Source organism: Salvelinus namaycush, chromosome 35, assembly GCF_016432855.1.
Source record: "Salvelinus namaycush isolate Seneca chromosome 35, SaNama_1.0, whole genome shotgun sequence".
Lineage (NCBI taxonomy): Eukaryota > Metazoa > Chordata > Actinopteri > Salmoniformes > Salmonidae > Salvelinus > Salvelinus namaycush.
Window position 1 is genome coordinate 12,837,230 of NC_052341.1, and position 22,887 is coordinate 12,860,116.

General features: G+C 42.9%; 1 protein-coding gene across 1 annotated transcript; it reads right to left on the minus strand.

Annotated features, from left to right (window-relative positions):
• Window positions 1-1,260: 1,260 nt before the first annotated feature.
• LOC120030048 (stonin-1-like) lies at window positions 1,261-22,220 on the minus strand. The gene is made up of 7 exons (XM_038975364.1): window positions 22,076-22,220; window positions 6,811-8,122; window positions 6,453-6,650; window positions 4,934-5,074; window positions 4,190-4,709; window positions 3,608-3,810; window positions 1,261-3,290 (listed from the first exon to the last, which is right to left on the minus strand). The coding sequence occupies exons 2-7, from the start codon at window positions 8,020-8,022 to the stop codon at window positions 3,225-3,227; spliced, it is 2,340 nt and encodes a 779-aa protein (XP_038831292.1). The 5' UTR covers window positions 8,023-8,122; window positions 22,076-22,220; the 3' UTR covers window positions 1,261-3,224.
• Between the last annotated feature and the right edge of the window lie 667 nt (window positions 22,221-22,887).

Below are 22,887 nucleotides of genomic sequence, written 5' to 3' on the forward strand. Positions count from 1 at the left end.
TAAGACAGAAGATTACTTAAGGTAAAAACGAAAAAAGGTTGGGCGTGTAATGCGAAAGTCTATCAACCCAAGGGGTGCGTGTTCAAATCTCATCACGGACAACTTTAGCTAATTAGCAACTACTTACTACTTTTTGGCTACTTTGCAACTATTTAGCATGTTAGCTAACCCTAACTTTAACCCTTTTAGCTAACCCATTCCCATAGCCTTAATAACCCTTAACCTAACCCCAAACACGAGCCTAGCTAAGGTTAGCCACTAGAAATTGTAATTCATAACATATCATACGTATTGTAATTCTTAACATATTGTACCAGGGTTCACACAAGGGGCTTGAGGTGCTTAAAGTACTTGCATTTGGCACTCTGAAATTCAAGTACCGGAATACCTTGAAAATCAGATATTTTATCAAGTTGGTACTTCAATTAAAATGAGAGAACAGAAAATGATCAAATATGTTAATATGAAAAATATTTGATAAATGTATTGGTCATGCAATTACATGTTTGCGCTCTGGTTGCCAGACAAGCTCGCTCATTCCACCCACACTTCCACTCAGCCAGACAGGTACCGAACTGAATGCTTAGGTGCAGCAAAACATCACATCGATAGCTAAAATGCCTGGCAAATGTAGATTAAAACTTGTCTGGCAGGATATTGATGTTTATAAATCTGTTTTGCCAGACCCAACCAGGGATGTAGTGGAGGGTAAACGCAGTTTACGCACCTTTTTACATAGTGTTCACTCACCTTTTTATTTTGTTAATTAACATTTACCCATTATTGTGTTCCTAGCGTTGAAAATGCTCAGAAGGCTTCTTGATCTGAGTTCTAATTGTGCCTACCTCTGCTAACGAGTGGAATCATGAATGATTCATGTATGCTCGTTATGTTCACCAGCTCCGTTGGATTTGCCTTGTTAGCAGCACATTCATTCACCACTCTGTCCAACGAGAAACTCTGCCCGTGACATAGGCCGAGAGGTAAAACAAACTTCCTCAGCCCAGACCTACAGTGGTAAATGGCAGAGTGGGATTTTTTTTTTTATCACTTGACTCCTTCCGTGTCAACAGAATACAACATTTTAGAGTCAACTAAGGGCCTTTAACACTGTTAAAATTCACTTTCATGTCATTGTGTTGGGAGAGCCTACGGGACCTAACATTTAGTGAAATATATATACAATTTTAATATTATTATAATGTGCACTGAACAAAAATATAAACACAACATGCAACAATTTCAAAGATTTTACTGAGTTACAGTTCATATAAGGAAATCAGTCAACATCATCAGTACTGACATATCACTCATGTATGTAGTAAATAAGTAGTGAAACACATATTATTGAGTAGAACTTGTAAGGTAGTGATGAATAGTACGTTTTTAGTTTTTTTACGAGGTTGTGGCAATATACTGCTATCTGGTGCGACTAGAAACAATGGCATAATAGGAACTATTACAAATTGATGGTCATTGAAAATAAATACTAGTGCTTGAAAAAGTACTTGAAAGTCCTTGAATTTGACTTGCCATTGTCTGTACGAACCCCGTCATACGAAATGTATGATGGACATCCACAAATGAATGCATACCACATGAAACATAACGTATCATGCTAAATGGTTTGTCCTGGATTTACTATCAAAATCGTACAAAATGCTCTGAGACCAGGTTGCAACTTTTGATCTACACCTCTACCATTTCACAAACACAGGCATAAAATGCAAATATCTTTAATTTGTTTTGTTAATAACTACCACTTAATTCATATACACATACAACACATTTAATAAATGTAGTTATATAGTTTCTTTAGTGAGTGCAGACCATTGCTGCATCTCTAGGGCCCCCTCTGAAATATTGTAATTAGTAATACATTTTAGTCATTTAGCAGACACTCGTATCCAGAATGACTTACAGTAGTGAGTGCATACATTTTCGTGCTGGTCCCCCCCATGGGAATCGAAACCACAGCCCTGGCGTGGCAAGTACATGGGACCATAATGTATGTGGGCTACTTCATATAACCATAAGTCAATGATATTGACTTATAGAATAATAGATGAGTGCACATGCTTAGCTGTGCAAAAGGACCATGGTCAGCTAGCTAGTCAACAAATGACAGGACATTTATATAATTAGCCTAATTGTCTTAATTGGAAATTCATTCCAGATAGTTATTGGAAACACTATGGGTTGTTTCCCAGAGACAGATTGAGCCTTGTCCTGGACCGAAAAGCAAGCTCAATTGAGAATCTACATTGAAAGTGCTTTTTATATAATAATAATATATGCCATTAAGCAGATGCTTTTATCCAAAGCGACTTAGTCATGCATGCATACAGTACATTTTATGTATGGGTGGTCCTGGGAATCAAACCCACTATCCTGGCGTTGCAACTGCCAACTGAGCTACAGAGGACTAGATTTAGCCTAATCTCACATGAGGTTGGTGGCACCTTAATTGGGGAGGATGGGCTTGTGGTAATGGCAGTAGCAGAATAGGTGGAATGGTATCATGGTTTCCAGGTGTTTGATGTCATTCCATTTGCTCCATTCCGGCCATTATTATGAGCCGTTCTCCCCTCAGCAGCCTCCTGTGCCTAATCTGTGTCCGGAAACCAGTCCTTTTGAGTGTGTTAAATGCAAGCCTACAAGATTATGTGGTATTTACTCTTTTATAAAGAGAGCTTCTTCAACCTCCTGTCATTTCACAATGACTAATCTTCTGAGACAAATGTAAAGTGCATTGTGATGGTAGGGCTGTGTGTTCAATTGTTTGTTCTTCCAATGATAATATATTTGTTTGTTGTAGCCTAATTCTATTCTACCATGCAGGTTAGAACTAGCCTGGCTGCCAGTCTGTTTCTGCTCTCTTGTCATGTCTGGCACCCAGGATATACAACATGTTAATATCCATACATACAGGAGTACAATAGGACCAAACAATATTATGACAGACTTAAAGGTGATAAAGTATACACAACGAACACACAATATAAAAGCACAATTATTCATCAGCCACATGTAGATTATGTCCCTTTTAAACATGTGTCCTTGTATTGAAACAGCGAGGATGAGTTTGGTGAGCAAAAATGTCTTGGACCAAGGAAATGGGCATCTAGTGTATAGCCTCAATTCCAGGCTTCCTTATGACTAACGAGACTTGGGAGTATGGTAATGTGAGACTTGATCCTTTAAGACTTCCTTGATCATAATCATTACTGTGTTGTGCAGCCTGATTGCCCTTGTGCTTCTGTCTCAATCCACTTCTTCTCAATTTCTACCTATAAAAGGACAGACCGATACGGTTCAGTTTCATTAGGTATGGAATAATCACTATGGCATGACAACAATAGAAGATTTTGCTACACTACAGCACATACACTATAGGACCAGCCTAGGCAAGGTCAGCTGGTGTCACAGTAATAACTACAGTATAAAAAATAACCTGTACCCTTAATCACAAAGCATGATTCTGCTTGGGAAATAGATTTAAATAGAAACACAATTAAGTCTACAACAGCATTATAGATATTAAACAGAAAAAAAACGAAACATTATAGATATTAAACTTGTTAACTAATAATATCTCAGGCCTTACCTGACAATGATAGTGGGTCCTACTGGTGACATGTTTCTGAGGCTGAATGTCACTCTCTGTGCCCAGTGACTTCACTCTGGTCTGTGAAACCACGGCCCCCACCATGTCACACTCCATTGTGACAAACGGGTACCAGTCACTGGGGATCTCCTGGTCTGAACCGAGCTCTAACTTACAGGAGAAGGTATGGGGATGGTCCACTGCTGTGAGGTAAAAAGGAGAATGTGTAGTCAGCAATCTCTACCACTTGGGGTAGCACAATGAACAGAATCTGAAAGATACATGTTTCCATCCTCTGGCACAATGCAAACAAATCACTGTAACATCAGTCAATTGGAATATAATATTTAGCCAAGCAATAGTATAACAAACCATAATACTATAAATAATATGTATTGTAGCTAAACTGATTAGGGAACATAAGTTACATTTCACAGACTATTTGGAAACATATTTCGGTAAGTTGTAAATGTAACATGTAAAATAAAGCCAATATTCTCAGAATAAGCCAGCATTCCATATGAAAATAGATCAATAGACCGCCATCATCAATAGACAGCCAAACTCTTCCTTAGTCCTTACCCATGTTCTTAGCAGGCAGTCTGTCGATCCTCCACACGATGGCTGAGTACACATTCTCATACTTGACCGTCCCCACGGTAACCTGCATGACTGGCTGTGACTCTGAAGCGCTGACTGACCCCAGACACGCGTTCCGGTTCATCCTGGCCGTCAGTGACTTACGTCGTAGCAACGTCACTGTACGCGACACCTTCACCCAGTCCCCCGGTACCGGCACACGGATCAGGACATTCTCGCAGAGTGTCTGAGTCTCCGACACGCCGATAAATGACGGGAAGATGGCTGACATGTTGAGAAAGGCTTGGAGTTCCACATAGGCCCCTTGGACAGTCACCACGGCTTTGATGGAGAAGGGCAGCTCGGTACTTCCCAGGGCTAACGTCTTGTAGCGCATCAGTTCTACTCTACAGGCGTCCGGAGGAGAGAACTTGAGCAGCCGGGACCTGTGGAACTCCAAGTCGTTGATGCACTTGTGGAAGTGGCAGTCGCTAATCTCCATCCAGCCTTCCAGGAGGTCATCCTGAAAGACCACAATGGCAATTAGAAGACCACAATGGAAATAGACCTATCTTGATTTTTTTGGTCATCCTGGATGATTTTACTTATGTTAAAATTGTATGTTTTTGTTGATGGGTGTTAAAATTGTGCATTGATGTGTGTGTTCAAATTGTATGATTAGTTGTTATGCATGTTAAAATGTTGTGTTTGTGTGTTGATATGCATGTTAAGAAACTAATACTAAACCTCCTCGGAGCCAGAGCCGTAGCTGGCGTCGAAGCGGAGAAGCCCCAAGTCGTTGAGAGCCAGGAAGCACTCCCCTGGGCCATTGAGGAACGCCAGGCAGTGGATCCTCGTCATGGCCGCCCGGTCCATCAACACACCATCCTTGAAAAATGTATCCTCTGATTTTAGCAAATGAGAGGTCGAGTGGCAAAAAAGGATCCCCAAGGGGCATGCAATATATACAAAATAGGAGGTAGGGAATAATTTTTATGTGAAAGATTTTAGGATAAGACATTCATAGAAATGTATACCCTTATTATTTAGGCTATCAATGTTTTATATAAAATCGTTTTTAATAATGCCTGATTTTAAGAACCTGTAATGTATAGCAACCCCACGTGTAAAATAGTAAATAACTGCTACTTCTCAGAGAGAAGTATGGCTGAAAATGCATAACATTGATCTAAAATTTACCCTAGAAATAGTACTGTTAGGAGAACTGGAGAGACCGGGTCAGTCTATTACTAATATAATAATACTCTGAGTAAAAGTATTTATCTTCAACTCGCAATCTGTGGATTCGATTAGATAGATTGAAATTGTACATTCAACATCACAGCATAGTTGAAAGATATGTGGCGTAGAAATCCGAAGAGGGTGGCCAGCAGAGATAGATGGGATGGAAGCTGAGGGTTGGGGTGTGGAATTGGAGACAAGTGGGAGTGGAGTTGCTGAGCGGGAGATAGAATGATAGTCAAATATAAAAGTAAAAAAATCAAGTCAAAATAAAACATAATAAAAAGAATGACACTGAGGGGCAGTGTTTTTACAGCTAATGCCGGTTTGCCTGAGGCTGATGCCGTGCAAGTGTTTGTACACATCCATATACACACACTCTCATTCAATACACACATATACAGACACACACACATGTAAATAGTGCCAGACATGCACTCAAACAAACAGTTGGCCTTGCTGTTAAGATTTTAGTTGTCCTTGATGTCCTTTTTTATTTTTATTTTGCATTGTTTTCTGTTTTCCTTTTGTCTTTTTTCTCTTTAGTTAATATTTTTGGTTGTTGGTGCATTGGGGGGCTTCTTGGGGGTGGGGAATGGAATTCATTATTTTTATTATTATTGGGGGGGTGTGGGAGGGGTCTCAGATGGTTGAGGGGCAGCTATTGGGGAACTGTGGGGGGGGGGGGGATCTTGGAGGATTCGGGTCCCTGTTTTTTGCCTTGTGAGATCTGTCGACGTGCCCTTGTGCAGGGCATTGACCCTGGATGCTTCTGTGTGTCGCTCTGAATGGGAGTCTGTTGGATGACTGGTGTGGTGTAGTTGTTGAGCGGCTTCACTGCAAGTATATTGTATGTTTTGGATATTCAAATTTTTTTTTAAAAATAATAATTAAAAGAACATGTAATAACGCTTAAATACCAATGAACTACACTAGCAAAGTTACATTTCCTGACCAAAATGTGTGTGCTTGCGTCAACTGTGTTACAGTAGTTGTATGGTAGTGGAAGAAGAAGTACATGCACCTTGTCCAGCTGTACCCAGAGGTGGTCTGTGATCTGCAGTGTCATCTCCTGTTCGTCGTAGTGCCGTTTCTGCAACAGCGGCGGTGCCAGCCTGAGAAGCTCCTCCTCCATAGTTTCGAAAAGGTCCTCCATGTCGCCGTGTTCCGTGGTTCCAAACTTCAGCAGCTGCTCCACCTCTGCCTCGTGGGACACCTCCAGCTTCAAATCAAACTTTATGCATTTAAAATTGCAACACACAGTAAAACAATACGATGACATCTATAACAGTAATATCATTGATTGATTAAACGCCAAGCTACAAAGGTGTGTTTTAAATGTGATTTAAAAACCTCAATTGTGCCCCCCCCCCCCCCATTACCTTGGGGTGGTAGCGCTTCTTCTCTGTGTAAGACACGTGCTCCACCTTAACTGTCTGGATCTTGCGAGGCTCTCCATTGCTCTCCAGCTTGAGATCTGACAACCTGCAGTGAGGCTGCAGCTGGAACTCTTTGAAGGGCTTCTCCAGTCCTTTCTCATAGTACATCTGGAGCACGCCTCCAGACAGCAGACGCAGGTAAATGGGGCCCCACTGTCGGGACGACATTCGGTTTTTCTTCTCTGGGATCCTCAGCATTAAAGACCAGCCGTCTCTCCTCTCGCTACGGAACAGACCGTGAGAGACGAAGGCTGGTGATGGTCCCTCCTTGACCGCCTCCCTGTCTCTTACTCCTCTCCTCTCCCCCCTCTCCATCCCTACTCCTTCCTCTGTGTCATTGTCTTCCTCGGCCCGCAGGCCCTCCAGCTTGTGGCAGATGTAGGAGTAGGAGCTCTGGAGCTGGTCTGGTCGAGGAGGCTCATTGCCGTCTTTCGTCCGAATGAAGAAGCGAGGCAGACTAGAACCTCCAGCCTCGGAGTCAGAAGATGAGCTCCCAGAGTCCACGCTATGCCCACCAGCCCCCTCCCAGAATGGGTTGAAATGTCCCGGGTCCCCCTGGAAGGAGGAGAATGTACTGGGGCCATCGGAGACCGAGACGGAGACGTCATCCTGGGGATGTGTGGTGGTGCCGGTAGTGGTGGCCTGGTCTGGGCCAGGGGGAGAAGAAGAATAAGGCACAGAGGCAGAGGATGAACTGGAAAAACTACGGAAGAAATCGTGCTGATCCCAGGGCCTGCAATGGAAAGGTAATGCGCCGGTAGGAGGAACCTCCGTCACCGGAGTGCAAAGAGGAGTGTTGCAGGGCACACAGGAACTTCCATTGAGGTTAAAGTGCATTGGAGGGGAGCTGGATTCAAGGGAACTGCTGAAGATCCAGGATGGATCTCCCACTGGGGGCAGTATCAGCTTTAGTCCATTGGGACGGGGGATTGTCTTTAACCCTGTCGTTGTCACACTACCTGGGGCTGTCTTCAGAGGTGTAGAGGCAAAGGAAGGGGGTGAACTTGTCTTTGCCCCTGGTGACTTCAGGGGTGTTGCGGCCAACTTTGTCCCACTCTCTGGGATCTTCAAGGGGGTTGAGGCAAAAGAAGGAGACGTAGACGTTCTCCCCTCATCCTCGAAGGTCACCCAGTTTGGATTGTTCACGGAGCACATGGCTTTGGTAGTTTGGTGTCAAGGTTCAAGTCAGCACTTCCTGCTTCTGTTGTTGTCGTTATCCTCAGACTCCGCCACAGGGGTCTTCCCTGCTGAAACACTGAACAGAACATAGTCATAGATTAGAACACACAGAGTATCAGAAAATAATATTTTTTCCGTAGAATCTACAGTTATTATATATAGATGCATTTGCTTTGAAAGATATCAGGCATCTCTTGTTTACACTGAGAAATTACCCTACAGTGTCCCTTAGTGAGCATTCTGGCCTAAGAGACATCTACAGTTAGTGTTGCCAGATAGGGTCGTTTCATGGGCTACTTTTAGTAGATTGGAGGGGGATTTCGGCTCAGATTCACCTGCAAAGTGTCATGAAAATCTGGCAACACAGTGCAGTTAGATGATGTCCCCTCAGCCACTCGGCGACATTAAATTTTCCACATGACTGTTGGTTTAATTATTTAATAGCTTGTGTGTTGGTATGTTGGCGCGTTTATTTTTTCCTTTTTATTTGTGGCAATTCAGCAACTGGCTCCGTGTGGTAATATTTACAATAATGCACTTTGTGCTAGGAATAAATTCAAGTAAAATACATAAGAGGGGAGGAAAAATATAGTACAGCTCTTTGCTGTGTCTAAGTGTCTTGTCAACCACACACACTCCATGTGTTCTCTCACTGGAATTGAGTAGGATAAATATAGAAACACTGAATATGCTAGTGGACACTGCTGAGTAACATTTGGCTAAATGCTACAGCTGCAGCCTTGTTGAATGAAAAGGCAGAGAGGTACAGCTCTGCTCTGTCAGCCACTACCAGAGGAATTGGGGTCAATTTCAATTTGGGTTGAACTTCAGGCGTCAGCGCCCTCCTATTCAAAGGTGGTGAAATTTGGAATAAATTGGAATAAAATGTAGGGTTTTGGAACTTGTAGATAAATTGTGATGGATGAAAATACCATGCTCTGGTAGGAAATGTAGAAGATGGAACTGAATTGGGATTGGGTGGAGGGGAACCCAAAGCCTGGGTAGGATTCAGGAAACGTGTCACTGGCACTCGAGCAGAGAACCAATCATCCTCTTTATTCACCATCTGTGATAACTAGGCTGTGGAACACTGGAACAGCTGGTGTGAGGGTTCTGGATTATTTAACAGCTGGTGAGATATGAGGCACAGACACTACTGTGCTGTGGTGTAATGGGAATTGGAAAATCCAAGCATAATGAATGTCCTCATAGGATTTAGTTAGTTACACCTCCATATATATATATATATATATATATATATATATATATATATATATACACTACAATACCAAAAGTATGTGAACACCTGCTTGTTGAACATCTCATTCTAAAATCATGGGCATTAATATAGAGTTGGTGCTGCCTTTGCTGCTATAACAACCTCCACTCTTCTGGGAAGGCTTTCCATTAGATGTTGGAACATTGCTGCAGGGAATTGTTTCCATTCAGCCACAAGAGCATTAGTGAGGTCGGGCACTGATGAGTGATTAGGTCTGGCTCGCAGTCGGCATTCCAATTCATCCCAAAGGTGTTTGATGAGGTTGAGGTCAGGGCTCTATGCAGGCCAGTCAAGTTCTTCCACACCAATCTCGGCAAACCATTTCTGTATGGACCTCGCTTTGTGCACAGGGGCATTGTCATGCTGAAACAGGAAAGGGCCTTCTCCAGATTGTTGCCACAAAGTTGGAAGCACAGAATCGTCTAGAATGTCATTGTATGCTGCAGCATTAAGATTTTCCCTTCACTGGAACTACGGGGCCTAGTGCAAACCATGAAAAACAGCCCCAGACCAGTATTCCTCCTCCACCAACCTTTACAGTTGGCACTATGCATTCGGGCAGGTTGTGTTTTCTTGGCATCCGCAAACCCAGATTTGTCCGTCGGACTGCCAGATGGTGAAGCGTGATTCATCAATCCAGAAAATGCGTTTCTAATGAGTCCAATGGCGGCGAGCTTTACAACATTCCAGCTGACACTTGGCATTGCGCATGGTGATCTTAGGCTTGTGTGTGGCTGCTCGGCCATGGAAACCCATTCCATGAAGCTCTCGACAAACAGTTCTTGTGCTGACGTTGCTTCCAGAGGCTGTTTGGAGCTCGTTAGTGAGTGTTGCAACTGAGGACAGACAATTTGTACGCGCTTCAGCACTCTGCGTTCCCGTTCTGTGAGCTTGTGTGGCTTACCACTTCGTGGCTGAACCGTTGTCACTCCTAAACGTTTTCACTTCACAATTACAGCACTTACAGTTCACCGGGGCAGTTCTAGCAGGGCATAAATTTGACAGACTTTTTGGAAAGGTGTTATCCTATGACGGTGCCGTGCTGAAAGTCAATGAGCTCTTCAGTAAGGCCATTCTACTGCCAATGTTTGTCTATGGAGATTGCATGGCTGTGTGGTCTATTTTTATACACCTGTCAGCAACGGATGTGGCTGAAATAGTCAAATACACTAATTGGAAGGGGTGTCTACATACTTTTGTATATATAGTGTACTGTAAACCTCATTCCCAGACTAATTGCTAGAGAAAGAGCCGGATGGTGGAAAAATCTAATACAATGGTTACTGCATAGCCTATTATGTGGAAGTAGTTTCTTAAGAGCTGTGGAAATATAGCCTGTTCCCAGATCTGATTTGCAAGACATCACTGACAGATCTGGGACCAGGCTATTCGAAATATAGGCTAGTACATTATCCTGAGCTCTGATGTCATTCATGTCCTCCACCCTAGCCTCGGCCCCAGCTGTTAAAGATTTCCAAGTTAGAGAATATGGCAGAATGGAGAGCAGACACGCTGTAATCAACATACCATCTAGCAATTGATTCCCAGTCAACCTGTGCCTTGGCTGTGACACGCTGGCAACACTGCTCTTGCCAGCAGCAGCAGCAGCAGCAATGACAGTAGTAACACCCAGACAGAGGCAGATCAACTGGTTTCAATCTGTATCTGTCACAGCCACCGACCTCACCACAGAGATGGAGGCCTAACTTACATTACATTTACCACAGTCAATGGGTTAAATGTAATAGGGCAAGGTTCCCTTGATGCTATAATGAAGTATATGGATGGAGCTCAGGGGCTGTAGGAACCCAAGGGAGCATCTCAGAGTAGGAATGCTGATCTAGGATCAGTTTTTCATTTTCGATCATAATGAATCAACGGGTGTATTTATTTTACAAATAATTTCCTGCAATTCTACAGTTTGACATGACTTAAAATACCCCTCTAGGGGCATAATAAAGGGTATATGGATGGGTATTTTGAAAACACAGTATAAGTGGAAAGAAAACCGCTAACTTCCTGCATTTCAACACGTTTTGCCATGGGGCAGAGAAAAAAGTTAGCTGTTTTATAGCTGATCTCATGCTATTCACATTTTGTCATGAGGATTAGACATAATTTTGTAGTTTTAAAGTTAATTTCCTTCTACTCTACACATTTCGCCATGAGACCGAGACAATGTTGCAGCTTTCCAGTGAAAATCTCACTTTTAAAAGTTAATATTCTCTTAACTCATACCCAAATAATGTTGTTGACTCCTCTTATACTCGTGTTTTGTGGCCAGCGCATAAATTGGAGGGGGAAAAAACACTTCAAAAGCCCCACCTCAAACAGACCATTTAAAAAAATGCTTGCTATCTCCTCAGAGGATGATGTCATCCTCCTGAGCAAGATGAGCTGGCCAATCAGCAGTCTACTGATATTCATATTTTTTATGACCGCTATATACGCCCACACCATTCTGTTGTTGGGGTTCGCCCACACCATTCCTACACAGAAAAGCTGCTTTTGAACATACTTAATTTTAAAAACATTGTAAAGAAAACTATTTTACTCATATTGTAGTTAATTATATGTCATATTTCATAGAAATCTGGAAACACTGGACAGTTACTTTAAAAGTTGACTTTGGGCAAAAATGCAAAAACAACTCCTTTTAAACTGTATAACTGATCAATGCACCATCATACCAGGTCATTTAATGACTAAAAACAAAACAAAAAGTTAGGAATAAGATATTTGGCTACAGAAGTGTAATTTCTTACTGATTTCTACAGCTTCCGCCCAAAAACAAATCCTGTGAAATAACATCAACACATACTGGAGAAGTTGCTGTCTAGCTAGTGGCTAGCATAGCTTACAAACTAGCTACATCGGTCGTGGCTTGCATGAGAGCTGGGTCATTAAAATGAGGACCATCCTCTCCCTCCTTCTTATGGACTCACTGAACTATGGTTTGATCTAGCAGTGCTTCAATAGCCTTGTAGACGACAGGCTAAGTGAGCAATGGATCCAGCAGTGCTTCAGCCTTAAAGCCACGTTCTGCAATTGTTCCTGCTGTTTAATGGTCATTTAAATTAATCCCATTGATTCAGGCCTGTTGAAATGACAGAATGTGGACTTTAAGGAGGAAGAACCTTGTATTGAGGCTAACTGAACCTTGCTCCAGTCCAAGACTGGCAACTCCTGCAGTTCACTTCCAAACAGTACTGCCACCTCCATCAGCCTGTTCCAAAGAGATGGAGCAGAGAAATATCGTGGTCCTAAATGTATTGTCACGCTAGCAGGAGTTCTGACCAGGCTAGTAGATGGGGGAATGAAAGGTTACTAAATCTACAAAGGCAGAAAATAACAGACATTCTAATCATTCCTAAGGGACAGAGCAGCATACACACAGGAAATACCAGCCTACTCTACTGCTTCTGCACAAACATACACACACACACACACACACACACACACAGCAAACATCAACTCAATGTCAGTCTCTGTCAATGGGTTCACATACACTGTAAATGACAGTGATTACACTGTACTGTACACTACCGTTCAAGAGTTTGGGGTCACTTAGAAATGTCCTTGTTTTTTAAAGAAAAGCACATTTTTGTCCATTAAAATAACATCAAATTGATCAGAAATACAGTGTAGGCATTGATCAGAAATACAGTGTAGGCATTGTTAATGTTTTAAATTACTATTGTAGCTGGAAACGGCAGATTTTTTATGGAATATCTACATAGGCGTACAGAGGCCCATTATCAGCAACCATCACTCCTGTGTTCCAATGGCACAGTTAATTATTAGAAAACCCATTTGCAATTATGTTAGCACAGCTGAAAACTATTGTTCTGATTAAAAAGCCAATAAAACTGGCCTTCTTTAGACTAGTTGAGTATCTGGAGCATCAACATTTGTGGGTTCGAGTACAGGCTCAAAATGGCTACAAACAAAGACCTTTCTTCTGAAACTCGTTAGTCTATTCTTGTTCTGAGAAAGGAAGGCTATTCCATTCCAGAAATTGCCAAGAAACTGAAGATCTGGTACAACGCTGTGTACTACTCCCTTCACAGAACAGCGCAAACTGGCCCTAACCAGAATAGGAAGAGGAGTGGGAGGCTCCAGTGCACAACTGAGCAAGAGGACAAGTACATTAGATTGTCTAGTTTGAGAAACAGACGCCTCACAAGTCCTCAACTGGCAGCTTCATTAAATAGTACCCGCAAAACACCAGTCTCAACGTCAACAGTGAAGAGGCGACTCCGGGATGCTGGCCTTCTAGGCAGAGTTCCTCTGTCCAGTGTGTGTTCTTTTGCCCATCTTAATATTTTATTTTTATTGGCCAGTCTGAGATATGGCTTTTTCGTTGCAACTCTGCGTAGAAGGCCAGCATCCCGGAGTCGCCTCTTCACTGTTGACGTTGAGACTGGTGTTTTGCGGGTACTATTTAATGAAGCTGCCAGTTGAGGACTTGTGAGGCGTCTTTTTCTCAAACTAGACAATCTAATGTACTTGTCCTCTTGCTCAGTTGACAGAGATGGCCGCCTCGCTTTGCGTTCCTAGGAAACTATGCAGTATTTTGTTTTTTATGTGTTATTTCTTACATTGGTACCCCAGGTAATCTTAGGTTTCATTACATACAGTCGGGAGGAACTACTGAATATAAGAGCAACGTCAACTCACCATCATTACAACCAGGAATATGACTCTCCCGAAGCGGTTCCTGTGTTCTGCCTTCCACCCAGTACAATGGATCTGATCCCAGCCGGCGACCCTAAACAACGACGCCGTAAAAGGGGCAAACAAAGCGGTCTTCTGGTCAGGCTTCGGAGACGGGCACATCGCGCTCCACTCCCTAGCATACTACTCGCCAATGTCCAGTCTCTTGACAACAAGGTTGATGAAATCCGAGCAAGGGTAACATTCCAGAGAGACATCAGAGACTGTAACGTTCTTTGCTTCACGGAAACATGGCTCACTCGAGAGACGCTAACGGAGTCGGTGCAGCCAGCTGGTTTCTTCACGCATCGCGCCGACAGAAACAAACATCTTTCTGGTAAGAAGAGGGGCGGGGGTGTATGCCTTATGATTAACGAGACGTGGTGTGATCATAACAACATACAGGAACTCAAGTCATTCTGTTCACCTGATTTAGAATTCCTCACAATCAAATGTCGACCGCATTATCTACCAAGGGAATTCTCTTCGATTATAATCACAGCCGTATATATTCCCCCCCAAGCAGACACATCGATGGCCCTGAACGAACTTTATTTGACTATGTAAACTGGAAACCACACACCCTGAGGCTGCATTCATCGTAGCTGGAGATTTTAACAAGGCTAATCTGAAAACAAAACTCCCTAAATTCTATCAGCATATCGATTGTGCTACCAGGGCTGGTAAAACCTTGGATCATTGTTATGCTAACTTCCGCGACTCATATAAGGTCCTCCCCCGCCCTCCTTTCGGAAAAGCTGACCACGACTCCATTTTGTTGCCTCCAGCCTACAAACAGAAACTAAAACAGCAAGCTCCCGCGCTCAGGTCTGTTCAACGCTGGTCCGACCAATCTGATTCCACGCTTCAAGACTGCTTCGATCACGTGGATTGGGATATGTTCCACATTGCGTCCAACAACAACATTGACGAATACGCTGATTCGGTGAGCGAGTTCATTAGAAAGTGCATTGACGATGTCGTACCCACAGCAACGATTAAAACATTCCCAAACCAGAAACCGTGGATTGATGGCAGCATTCGCGTGAAACTGAAAGCGCGAGCCACTGCTTTTAACCAGGGCAAGGTGACCGGAAACATGACCGAATACAAACAGTGTAGCTATTCCCTCCGCAAGGCAATCAAACAAGCTAAGTGCCAGTATAGAGACAAAGTAGAGTCGCAATTCAACAGCTCAGACACAAGGTATGTGGCAGGGTCTACAGTCAATCACGGATTACAAAAAGAAAACCAGCCCCGTCGCGGACCAGGATGTCTTGCTCCCAGACAGACTAAATAACTTTTTTGCTTGCTTTGAGGACAATACAGTGCCACTGACACGGCCCGCTACCAAAACCTGCGGGCTCTCCTTCACTGCAGCCGAGGTGAGTAAAACATTTAAACGTGTTAACCCTCGCAACGGCATTCCCAGCCGCGTCCTCAGAGCATGCACAGACCAGCTGGCTGGTGTGTTTAAGGACATATTCAATCAATCCTTATCCCATTCTGCTGTTCCCACATGCTTCAAGAGGGCCACCATTGTTCCTGTTCCCAAGAAAGCTAAGGTAACTGAGCTAAACGACTACCGCTAACTGAGCTAGCACTCACTTCCGTCATCATGAAGTGCTTTGAGAGACTAGTCAAGGACCATATCACCTCCACCCTACCTGACACCCTAGACCCACTCCAATTTGCTTACCGACCCAATAGGTCCACAGACGACGCAATCGCAACCACACTGCACACTGCCCTAACCCATCTGGACAAGAGGAATACCTATGTGAGAATGCTGTTCATCGACTACAGCTCAGCATTTAACACCATAGTACCCACCAAACTCGGAATCAAGCTCGAGACCCTGGGTCTCGACCCCGCCCTGTGCAACTGGGTCCTGGACTTCCTGACGGGCCGCCCCCAGGTGGTGAGGGTAGGTAACAACATCTCCACCCCGCTGATCCTCAACACTGGGGCCCCACAAGGGTGCGTTCTGAGCCCTCTCCTGTACTCCCTGTTCACCCACGACTGCGTAGCCATGCACGCCTCCAACTCAATCATCAAGTTTGCGGACGACACTACAGTGGTAGGCTTGATTACCAACAACGACGAGACGGCCTACAGGGAGGAGGTGAGGGCACTCGGAGTGTGGTGTCAGGAAAATAACCTCACACTCAACGTCAACAAAACAAAGGAGATGATTGTGGACTTCAGGAAACAGCAGAGGGAGCACCCCCCTATCCACATCGATGGGACAGTAGTGGAGAAGGTGGAAAGTTTTAAGTTCCTCGGTGTACACATCACGGACAAACTGAATTGGTCCACCCACACAGACAGTGTGGTGAAGAAGGCGCAGCACTCACAAACTTTAACAGATGCACAATCGAGAGCATCCTGTCGGGCTGTATCACCGCCTGGTACGGCAACTGCTCTGCCCACAACCGTAAGGCTCTCCAGAGGGTAGTGAGGTCTGCACAACGCATCACTGGGGGCAAACTACCTGCCCTCCAGGACACCTACACCACCCGATGTCACAGGAAGGCCATAAAGATCATCAAGGACAACAACCACCCGAGCCACTGCCTGTTCACCCCGCTATCATCCAGAAGGCGAGGTCAGTACAGGTGCATCAAAGCAGGGACCAAGAGACTGAAAAACAGCTTCTATCTCAAGGCCATCAGACTGTTAAACAGCCACCACTAACATTTAGTGGCCGCTGCCAACATACTGACTCAACTCCAGCCACTTTAATAATGGGAATTGATGGAAATTATGTAAAAATGTATCACTAGCCACTTTAAACTATGCCACTTTATGTTTATATACCCTACATTACTCATCTCATATGTATATACTGTACTCTATACCATCTACTGCATCTTGCCTATGCCGTTCTGTACCATCACACATTCATATATCTTTATGTACATATTCTTTATCCCTTTACACTTGTGTGTATAAGGTAGTAGTTGTGGAATTGTTAGGTTAGATTACTTGTTGGTTATTACTGCATTGTTGGAACTAGAAGCACAAGCATTTCGCTACACTCACATTAACATCTGCTAACCATGTGTATGTGACAAATAAATTTGATTTGATGGTTGCTCATATGGGCCTTTGTACGCCTATGTAGATATTCCATTAAAAATCTGCCATTTCCAGCTACAATAGTCATTTACAACATTAGCAATGTCTACACAGTATGTCTGATCAATTTGATGTTATTTTAATGGACAAAAAATTTGCTTTTCTTTCAAAAACAAGGACATTTCTAAGTGAACCCAAACTTTTGAACTGTACTGTACATGTCACTCAGGTTTGGTTGCTCATGTCAGCTGATTTACGATTTGAAGCCCAAACTTTTAGGGTTAGGGACACCAATTAAGCCTACTCTTGGACTAAAAAGCATTTTAAATGGAACTTCTCCATTGAGCTTGCTTTTTAGGCATGGTTTCCCGGACACAAAATGTAATCTGTGTCCGGAAACCATCCCTTTACTATATGAGACTCTTTTGTCGGCAGGTAGCCTAGCGGTTAAGATAGTTGGCCTAGTAACCGAAAGTTCACTGGTTGAGTCCCCGAACCGACTAGGTTAAAAATCTGTCGATGTGCCCTTGAGCAAGGCACTTAACCCTAATTGCTCATGTAAGTCACTCTGGATAAAAGTGTCTGCTAAATGACTAAAATGTAAATGTTGTAAGGGCAAGCATGCTCAGTGGTCTAATAACTAAATAAGAAGTATATGTTCGCATGATAAGATCGCTCGCTTTCCAGTAATGTTTGTCTCACATGATATAAATCATCCTTTTATAATGACTTGAAGTGGGAGAAAGACAGCCTTTGTCCCCATGAATCAAGATATAGGGAGACGCCAAGTTCAAAGCACCTACAAGATAGCTATGGAACTTTTTAACTCTAGGTTATGTATTTTCTGGCAGAGACACTTTCCAAACAGTCACAAGACAATGACTTGATGAGTGAGAGACAAAAAAGCCGCATTTAGATAAGAGATGTGACTTCCCTTGTTAAATAAAGAACCGTCTGGTCTTTAAAACTGTCAGACACTTGCTGCAGAAGTGAGTTGAGTGAGTCACAGACCGATTTATTTTCCTACTTGCATCCATAGCTTTGTCTATGAATTATTTGAGAGTGGTAACATTTCTCTAGACCCATCATTCAGTTGTTTATCAAAACAAGTGGTCATATTCCAGATTGCCCCTTTAAAGGTTGTCATCGTGACCTTATTTAACGTGTTCAGCCAGTGGAAATGTACATGAATGCCTATTAGACTACTGTCTTCTTGAGCGTTTTATAGTATCTTATTTGCTTCCAAACTTTGACAGAATACTTAATAGCAGAACAAACAATGTAATCTGGAATCAAATACTCCCTGCTGTGACTAAAGAAGAGATTCATGCCCCCTACAAGTGCTGCTGTGCCCTGCTATGCCCCCTGCTACTGTGCTGAATTCACACATTTGAACAGGGAATAAAATATAGAGTCCCTACAGTACCTTTGCAAAAACGGCGTCGTTTGTGAAGTTGTGGGTATTCTTATGATGTCTCTTTCCCATCTTGATTATGACCAAATGTAAACAGTGTTGATGTAAACATAAGATAAACACACTATGATCTTGATAATGCCTTTATAGCCATCAGTGTTGCCCCTGTGCTGACACCGTGTCCTCTAGACATCCCACTGGCAACTTAGATCAGCATGGCTTGATTAGAACAAATCAATGACTTGATAAAAGGGCCAATCTGCAGGTCGAATGATAACAAAGGGTACACAGCTGAGGGATGGCGCTGAAGAAATGGAACCACTCAAACTCCTGAACAGATCAGCTTTAATATTGCCGATATACTGAACAGAAATACAAACGCAACATTTAAAGTGTTGGTCCCATGTTTCATGAGCTGAAATAAAAGATCCCAGAAATGTTCCATATGCATTATTTCTTTATTATTTATTATTATTATTATTTCTCGCAATTATTATTTCTCGCAACTTTTCTACACAAATTTGTTTACATCCCTGTTAGTGAGCATTTCTCCTTTGCCAAGATAATCAATCCACCAGACAGGTGTGGCATATTAAACAGCATGATCATTACACAGGTGCACCTTGTGCTGGGGGCAATAAAAGGCCACTAAAATGTGCAGTTTTGTCACAACACAATGCCACAGATGTCTCAAGTTTTGAGGGATCGTGCAATTGGCATGCTGACTGCAGGAATGTCCACCAGAGCTGTTGCCAGAGAATTTAATGTTAATTCCTCTACCATAAGCTGCCTCCAATGTCATTTTAGAGAATTTGGCAGTATGTCCAACCGGCCTCACAACCACAGACCACATGTAACCACGCCAGCCCAGGACCTCCACATCCGGCTTCTTCACCTGCGGGATCATCTGAGACCAGCCACCTGGACAGCTGATGAAACTCTGGGTTTGCACAACCAAATAATTTATGCACAAACTGTCAGAAACCGTCTCAGGGAAGCTCACCTGCATGCTCATCGTCATCACCAGGGTCTTAACCTGACTGCAGTCCGGCGTCGTAACCGTCTTCAGTGGGCAAATGCTCATCTTCGATGGCCACTGGCACGCTGGAGAAGTGTGCTCTTCACGGATGAATCCCAGTTTCAACTGTACCAGGTAAATGGCAGACAGTGTCTATGGCGTTGTGTGGGCGAGCGGTTTGCTGATGTCAACGTTATGACAGTGCCCCATGGTGGCATTGGGGTTATGGTACGGGCAGGCATAAGCTACAGACAACACACACACAATTGCATTTTATCGATGACAATTTGAATGCACAGAGATACCGTGACGAGATCCTGAGGCCCATTCATCCACTGCCATCACCTCATGTTTCAACATGATAATGCACGGCACCATGTCACAAGGATCTGTACACAATTCCTGGAAGTTGAAAATGTCCCAGGTCTTCCATATCCTGCATACTCACCAGACATGTCACCCATTGAGCCTGTTTGGGATGCTCTGGCTCGACGTGTACGACAGCGTGTTCCAGTTCCCGACAATATCCAGCAACTTCGCACAGCCATTGAAGAGTGGGACAACATTCCACTGGCCACAATCAACAGCCTGATCAACTCTATGCAAAGGACATGTGTAGCGATGCATGAGGCAAATGGTGGTCACACCAGATACTGACTGGTTTTCTGATCCAGAAGTAAACTAATGGACAAGAATACTTCTATTTACAGCTATTTTCCCTTATATCTATGGTACCTGTAGTTAAATAATTATAACTATTCCTAATTTCCTCTTCAAGTGCTTGATTTTCACCCATAACGGCCAATCCACCATCATTCTGATCTTAACCCCAACCCTCCGATGTCCACACATTAGCCCATCTTTCCCAGTATAATGCCATTTTGCAATTTCCTTTTGCAATACATCCCTCCATTTTACTATTTCTTACAAGGGTCCTGAACCTCCCTATTTGTAAAATGTCTACCGATATTTCCCTAAAAGGAAATACTTTACGCAAGAGTATAATGATATTTCCCATTGACTGATCATGGTTTTTCAGATCCCCCTAACAATACAGTTCCCAGGTCCATCTGAACCCTGATATTATGACATAACCATTCCTGGACCTGACTCCAAAAGCGAGCAACCGATGGACAGTACCAGAAAATATTTTCTATTGATTCTGTTTCCTCGTGGCAAAATCTACACAAGGCTGACTTTTCAATGCCCCATATATTTTTATATATATATAAAAAAAGGGTTTTGTAAATGTAACCTTTATTTAACTAGGCAAGTCAGTTAAGATCAAATTCTTATTTACAATGACGGCCTACCCAGGCCAAACCCGGACGATGCTGGGCCAATTGTACGCCACCCTATTGGGACTCACAATCACGGCCGGATGTGATACAGCCTGGATTCAAACCAGGGACTGTAGTGACGCCTCTTGCACTGAGATGCAGTGCCTTAGACCGCTGTGCCACTCTGGAGCAGAAGATCTTAATTTGAGCCAGTTTGCTACAGCAGGAAAATAATCCAGCAGCAACAGGAAATATGTGGATTATAATTAATGACCATTTTTGTAGGGGTTAATGCATTTTTCAGAAGGGAACATTTCATATTGGAAATTACAACCTTCAGAAGCCTTTTAAAACCTCATATGTTTCAAGTTAATACAAGTTCAATATTTCCTGCATTTAAGGAAAGTAATCCTGCAACAGGGTGATCAAATTCAGATCCTACATTTGTAAGTTACAACTACTATTGTTTATCAACCAATAAATGTTTAGCAGGCACTGTGTGGACACCATCCTGTTTAAAAGCGTCTCTGCTGTAGCTGATGTATTGCTTTTGAGTGACATACGCCAAGTCTATATGTCCAGTGTACAATAATGTATTTTTGAGTGACATCTGACCTAGTGGTTTGAAGATTGATATATAATGAGACAACAAAATGCTGCATTTTGGTCCTACGGCATCCTTCTGTGAAACGGTGCATAGCGACAATCGTTGTTTTTCCATGGTTTGCTACAACGCAGACTGTGCATTGGTCTCGGTAACAATTCAACCGTGCTGTGATCGTCCATGACTCATTACCGCCGGAGGAACTCTGGTCTCAACATCAGGACAGGAACGATGTTGTTTTGCAATGCAATGTCACGAAAGGAGAATGAGGCTATCCTACCAGTGCATTTGTTGTATTGTCATTCGACCTATGACTTTCGTTGTAGTTTGTCAGCAAAGAATATGACAGTTTTAAAATGGTTAATTATATGCTAAAGTTTTAAACGCAAATTCCACTCGTTCAAGAAAGGTCAATGGTCATGATGGTCAAGATTTGCCACTAAGAATATAATACCATTTTTATAGAATAAACAACTTTGCACAGTGTGTGGTAACAAGTTGTCCCCAAAACAGAAGTTAGCTATTGTTGTAGCCTTGCTTGCTTCTTCTACAGTAGGTTGTTTTGACGGAGCAATGAGATGGAAGTTGTCAATTGACTCTCTGGTGGAAACTTGCAACGAAACAAAATAATACTCACGTTCTACACAAATCCCGAAATAACAACAATCACGTCATGATTCTTATTTTCCGTTAAAACTGCAGAAATCCCAATATGCGAGGCCGACAGGTTTCTCTCAAAATGGCAGAGAGAGAGAAAATGCAGCCGATTTGCTATCCCCTTTCAGCCCTCCCGTTAACGGGACGTCCCTGCTAGAGAAATGAAGTGGGGCGAGTGAAAGAATGAACGGAGGATGCCCATATTCTCCTCCCACATCTCATCTGGCCGAATGATGACGATGCTTTTGGTGTGACAGGGAGTTTGTTTTTGCCAATGTTATGAGTGGCCGGTGAAGTAGACAAAGCTTATGGTTTGGCTACAATAACACACAAGATAAAACTTCAGGCTGCAATGTTGCGAGCGCAAAGAGCCATTAGCATACTTCAACATTAGGAGTAGATAGCCTAGTTGGAAGCTTTATGAATATTGTAATGACCTGACTAGATCATAAAGGAATAATTGTCCAGACAGAGGATTGAGTTTACGAAATGACGGTTTATTAACCCAACTTTACACAGGCTACTGTTTGGCCGTAGCCCACGCCAAATAAATGAAAGATACCCCACAAGCCAACCGTGACCTTCTCTTGTGAAGTCCGGACATAAGAGGGAGAACAAAGGCTAAACCAAGTCTTAACTTCTTTAAAAACTCTGTTTATTAAGTTTTACACACACACAGACAAGACAAAGCAATATAAATAATATACTCAACTAGAAAAAAATACAAATAATACATTTAAAAAAAAATAGCTTTAAAGATACCATACTTTAGACAAGTTAAACACACCAGGC

Excerpts from the sequence above, each read along its gene's own strand:
- LOC120030048 (XM_038975364.1), bottom strand. The coding sequence starts at position 8,022 with ATGTGCTCCGTGAACAATCCAAACTGGGTGACCTTCGAGGATGAGGGG. Across the intron at positions 5,075-6,452 it reads TCTGGGTACAGCTGGACAAG|GATGGTGTGTTGATGGACCG; the intron begins GTGCATGTACTT and ends ACATTTTTCAAG. Across the intron at positions 4,710-4,933 it reads ACGGCTCTGGCTCCGAGGAG|GATGACCTCCTGGAAGGCTG; the intron begins GTTTAGTATTAG and ends GTGGTCTTTCAG.